Consider the following 6,039-nt stretch of genomic DNA (forward strand, 5'->3'; position numbering starts at 1 on the left):
TCAAAATTCATCTATAAGCGACTTAAGTCATTTTCATTGATAATGGTTTAGTAAGAACATAACGTTTATGTAAACATTTTCTTAATTAGATAATTATCTATTAAATAAGCTAGTAAATTAGGAATTTTGTCTTTGGCGAAATTAAAGTTAACACCTCTATGAGGTATAGAGGATGAACATGAGAAAACCTTTAGGATTGAAAAATTAAGAGTAACATCGAACTAAAAAAAAAGTAATAAAAAAATTATAATATTATTTTTATTTTTCGATTAACTAAGTGGTTCATTATAAGTGAATCGCCCAATATATATATACATTTTAATTTTCTTAATTTTTATCCCTTAAACCTTATAATGGTGTGAACTTTATTTTTCCAAATAGCAACAAACATAATTAGATAGATTATTTGATAGGTAAGATTTACTTAAGAAATGGTTGGAGTATAATAACTTTTGGACCAATATTTCAGACGTTTTTAACATATTTAAACCTAGGTGGTAGGAGGTTGGCTGAGAAATGTCTAGATATACAAATAGTGTGTGTATTTTATACGATCAACGTACTTGAAACGACAGACGTCTATAAACCTTAATTTTGATAATTAAAGCTAAATGACAAAATTGTATGCAGACATAAAAATACCAATAATTAGTAAAAACCAGTATCCAGTTATAAACTGGTACCATAAGTTAGCATTTGTCGTACAAAAGGACAAAAATCTTAATATAACGAATATGATATTCTGCGCGACGCACTTGAGCTTGAATTTTGCGCGCGTTCACTAGGTTGTATTACTACACTCATCCCTTTCATTACTTGGTTGTTAAATGGCCAATTTTCACGTGGCCTGCCGGTCGACCTTGCATAGTGTAAAACGTACTATTATAGTAAATAGGATATATAAGTGAAGTTTTTTGTTGATGTGCTATGAAAATGTAAAATTTTTTTATTAACTACAAAAATTTACATTGTAAATTGTTAAAGATTCTAATAATACTTTGTTATATTATTGGATTATTGTATTTAAACCTGCAGGTAATAATATTATATTTTGTTTTGTTTTTATACACTACACGGTTGATTTAATTAAATGTTTAAGTCACACGAATGACAATAAAATATCGCAAAATATAAATAGATATCGTAATTTTTTGGGAGATTATCACCATTTACGGGGAATGACACAATTTTTTTAATTTTTGAGGGTTTTATCTTCAACTATATACGATTTGTGATCTTTTAACGTATTGTTGAGAAAAATCGGTCTAGTGAGAGCTGACAAAAAGTAGTGACAGACACAAAAAAAAAAAAATAAATAAATACATCATGGTAAAATTAATACCTTCTCAGCTTCCCACCGAAGCTAAAAATAAATATAAATATAAAATTGACGAATAAATTAATTTAATTTATTTAAACCTAACTCTTCATAGTAAACTTTTATAAAATTATTAGAAAATACAATAAGTTCGTCACAAGCAGATGAAAAATTGTCGGTACTTATTGACTCAGGTATGTCAATATTTAACACAAAATTTTGTAATAGACATTGTTTTTCATACGTTACAGGTAATGAAGAGTTACTCGATTGGCTATATTTTACAGCTCTTAAGAAGTTATTAACGCATATTCTTGGGTAAAATTGCAATATTTTCTGTTTACTGAGATCACTTTTGCTATCCAAAACATGAATCGAATAATTTCCAGAATTTATTTCGTCAAGTAATCTTGTTATTAAATTACACAAACATTTTATATTCGAATTAATGTTGTTATAAAAATAATCTCCCATTAGTTCATTTAAAGAAATCAATGTTTTATACATTATATTAAACATTCTAGTTGTCTTATGAATTGTATCAAAAATTTGACGCACCAAGTTTGTATATACTGCAACATTAGGTTTTATATTTACCGTTTTAATAAAATCTAATAGAGAAATTACATAGTCGCAATACTTAAACAGTATTTCTGTATAAATGCACTTGATAACTCTTAATATATGTTCTTTTTTACAATGAAAATTTGTTTTGTCTGCCGGGTGTCTAAGAATACGTTCTACGCTTATAAGTTGACCATTAAATATAATACTCATATGTTTCAACGAATTCCATCCACTTTCTCTAGTGATTTTGTTTATTTGTTCGATTACCTGATTTTGACTAGTATTTTTATATATATGAACTGGATGTTTGAAACTACAAAAAAATATATGCAATGTGATTTATTAAGTATACTTCCTCTAATTTTTTCTAAAATTTTGAATTCTAATTAGGTTAGGGGATTTAAACTCTCATATAGCGTATAAACGTTATGAAGAACATTTTTTTTTGTTTGTAAAAAATAAATAGGTAAAGTGAATAATGTTGATTTCTGTTTTAAAATTATATTTTCAGTACAAGTATAATTATACAGTTGATAGCTTTAGGAAGACACAATATTGGGGAAACTCAGAAATTCAGATTTGTTCTTCAAGTTAGTGTGCCAAATAACACTAATAAGATATAAATAATAGATTTGGATTTATTCTATTCTCAACCATATCTCTTTAAATCTCTTTAAATGATAAAGAATTTTTTAAATGGTAGTACAAGAAAAAATAGAATAAATTTGAACGCATTTAAATGCGTTAATTGATGCGTTAATTATTACTCTAAAATAATATCAAATAGATTTTCTTACCCTTCTTCAATTGGTTCTAAAACTTGTTCAAATCCAAGATTTTTGTAGAAATTTTTAGAAATTTCATTATAATATATTTTAAGCCATTCACTTAAATATTGACTCAATTCAATATTTTTATTTTGTTGTGCTTTATAGTCTTTTAGATTCTCTTCAAGTAGGCAATTTGGTTTATGATTGTAAATGTATGTACTATTTTTCACTTTAATATTTTGGTAGATATCATGAACTTTTCCTTCGATAAAACTTTGCACTTCCAAAATAACTTCACAAGCCATTTTTTTTGTGCTTGAATCGTTTGAATTAATAAAAATCTGTGAATTTTGTTGACTTTTTAATGTTGCATATTCTACAAAAGTATAAATTTCATCTACTATTGGTATAGAGAATGTTGTTTTCAATTTCGCTAATAATTTAAAATCAATGTTGCTAAGATAGTTCATTACATTGTATAACTGTTCAAACATAGTTTTCGAATTTTTCACAACACTTTGAAGTAAAAATGCACAACGTAATAAATTATCTTCCTGATTGAAGCTGTAATATTCTTGACATTGGTTAGCTATAATGCTAATATGATCAATAAATGTTTTGATGACTTCTGCGTACGTGAAATTCAATGTGTCAATTACGGCATCGAATTTTTTTGATATTGTTATAGGACTCTTTTTACAAATAATTTCCTTAATATTACAGCCTTTCTCTGTAGAAGACTTAACTTCTAAATACTGCATATAATCCCATCCAACTTGTTCACTTATATGATCCATTACTTCTGAATAATACTTCTCATATGTTTTTGGCTTTATTCTACAACTTACAAAGAATTTTGTAGTTAGAATCAAAAAAGTATAACAAATAGAATAAAATAATTTGGGTAACATAATTCACAATTTAAAATGCAAATGTCTTATAGTTAGTAAAATTTTATTAGAACTTAATTATTTTTTATGTAAAATAATAATTGTAGTACTTAACATATATACATCATTTTAATAATAATATTACAATAAATGTGGCAATTAATTATTTTTATTTGTTTATTCTTTGTTTAAATAATATGTAGATATAAATTTCTATATATATGTATATATAAATGTGTGTGTTATTTATAAATTAAAATTTTTTTGAATGCTATACAAATTAAAAAAATACTCTTCAAGAATGAAAACATACGGAATAGTTTATAACGAAACAATATCTAATAAGAATTTTATTTTATAGATCGTTATTTAAAAGTAATCTTAATTGATAGGAATGATTTTTTTGAAAAGTATTATTTCGGAAAATATTTATCGGGATAATATCACTGAAAATGGTACTTTTAAGAACAGTATTTGTCATGAAAATATTTGTTAAAAAATTATTTTGGTAACTGTATTCATACTATCGGTCATTGTTCGTAAAAATTATATAACTAAACTATTAAATATCAATTTCATACTATATAATTGCTATAATTAATATTTATTCATGTATTACAAACATAATTCATAAAACTTGTAATCAGGATATTAATAAGGAAATAGGAGTTCATGTTGCTTCTGGAATAATCCACCAATTTCTTAAAATTAAACACTGTATACAAATTTGCATAGCAAGCCTTATATGATAGTGAATTAATCACTGTCTGATATCATCTATACTTGTCCCAACTATGCCACGATCACACTGTGCTACTGTTTTTTTTTGTTTACTATGGTAAGTACCTTACTAAGGTTTGCCATAGTATTGAAGCCACCGATTTTTCTTAAAATTACATGAATCTAATTTAAATTTAATATAAATTTAAACTTATTTTGAATATTTTGCTTCCTCTAAGTTAAAAAAAACGTCTTTGTATTTTTGAACTAGCTTAAATTGTCCTTTTTAGCTATTTAAACATACACTGTACATCTCCGCTAACCTCGCTCGTCGATATGACTTTTTCATGTGTAAATACTACCTTTCTATTTAGTAATAATAAAGGTATTATAAGTTTAATGACATAAATGTAGATGGTATTGGAGATTTTCGCAATTCCCTCAAAACAATTATTTCTTTCGTCGAGTTGAGTTTTATTGGTTATGCGTAATGCCTAAGTAAAATACAATTTTAAACATTTTAAGTGATTTGTTTTGAATGGAAGTAATAGGAGAAGATATGATGTAATCAGAATCATATAAGAGCGGAAAAAGTAAATCTTTTTCTGATAAATTTACTTTAAATAGTAATTATAAAACTTCCTGACTATATATTAATCTTAACAATACCATTTTTTTGAATTCTAATAAAATTTTCTATTTAATGATATCAATTTCAATCTATAGTTTCAGTTCAAAAAATTAATAGACATTTTACTGGGACTATAAAAAACATAAAAAGAAATTTTTTAAACTTTTAATAATTGATAAAAACTCAATTATATAACTTAATTATCTTTATTTGTATACTGCAAAAATAAACGTGTAATTAAAAATTTGAGTCCACGGATACTGAAGTCCCATCAGTTTTGAAACCTATTTTCGCAATCGAGAAAACTGTTCAATACTGATTTAATAAATTGATAACTTTTATACATATATAAAAATGAATAGAAAATCACAATATTCCAATAGCAGCGTACCCTTTGTATCTGGATATGTAGATGAGTATTGAATAATTACTCGCACTGTTGACATTGAGTATTTGTTTGATGTAATGCGATGAATTCAATAGTCAGTAATTCAGGATGATCACATCAACAGGAAAATGCAACAGCACAGAAGAAACTTACTTTCTTCTGCACAGTAAATCACAATTGATATCCAAAAGGAATCACACTGTCCTTTCAGTTACGAAAAAACTGTCAGTTGGCTGAAACACATTCATTTTTATTTTTTGTTCAACATTACAAAACAAAATCAGCAGAGAAGAAAAAACATTCTTCTTCTTCATAACCAGAAAAAATTAATGACAACAGAAAAAAAACGATAGCACAGAGGGTCACTGCACAGTGTGAACGTGGCATAGTTGGGACTAGTATAGATGATATCTGACAGTGATTAAAATCACTATCAAAAGAAACGCTTCGATGCAAATCTGTAGGTAGTGTTTAATTTTAAGAAACTGATAGNCGATGCAAATCTGTAGGTAGTGTTTAATTTTAAGAAACTGATAGATTATTAAAAAGTAAAATCCTAACTCAAAAAGAATTACGGAAAAATTGCAAAAAAATCATTGCCACGTGCAATGAGTTTTACTGATACGGTAAACGTTCGTCGCATTCGTTTTTTGATAAAATTGGCAATTTAAGTATATTCAAATGTTAAAATTAATTTTTTTGACTTCAAAGAAAAAATAAATTGAAATAAGTTTAACATTATATTTTATGTCAAA

At 25.9% G+C, this 6,039-nt stretch overlaps 1 protein-coding gene across 1 annotated transcript; it reads right to left on the reverse strand.

Annotated features, from left to right (window-relative positions):
* Positions 1 to 1,387: 1,387 nt before the first annotated feature.
* Positions 1,388 to 3,622, reverse strand: LOC126909323 (uncharacterized). Its single transcript, XM_050691735.1, has 2 exons — positions 2,683 to 3,622; positions 1,388 to 2,198 (listed from the first exon to the last, which is right to left on the reverse strand). Exons 1-2 carry the CDS (start codon positions 3,564 to 3,566, stop codon positions 1,400 to 1,402), a joined length of 1,683 nt encoding a protein of 560 aa, XP_050547692.1. The 5' UTR covers positions 3,567 to 3,622; the 3' UTR covers positions 1,388 to 1,399.
* Positions 3,623 to 6,039: the final 2,417 nt, after the last annotated feature.

This window comes from Daktulosphaira vitifoliae, unplaced genomic scaffold (genome assembly GCF_025091365.1).
Source record: "Daktulosphaira vitifoliae isolate Bord-2020 unplaced genomic scaffold, ASM2509136v1 Scaffold_265, whole genome shotgun sequence".
Taxonomy (NCBI): domain Eukaryota; kingdom Metazoa; phylum Arthropoda; class Insecta; order Hemiptera; family Phylloxeridae; genus Daktulosphaira; species Daktulosphaira vitifoliae.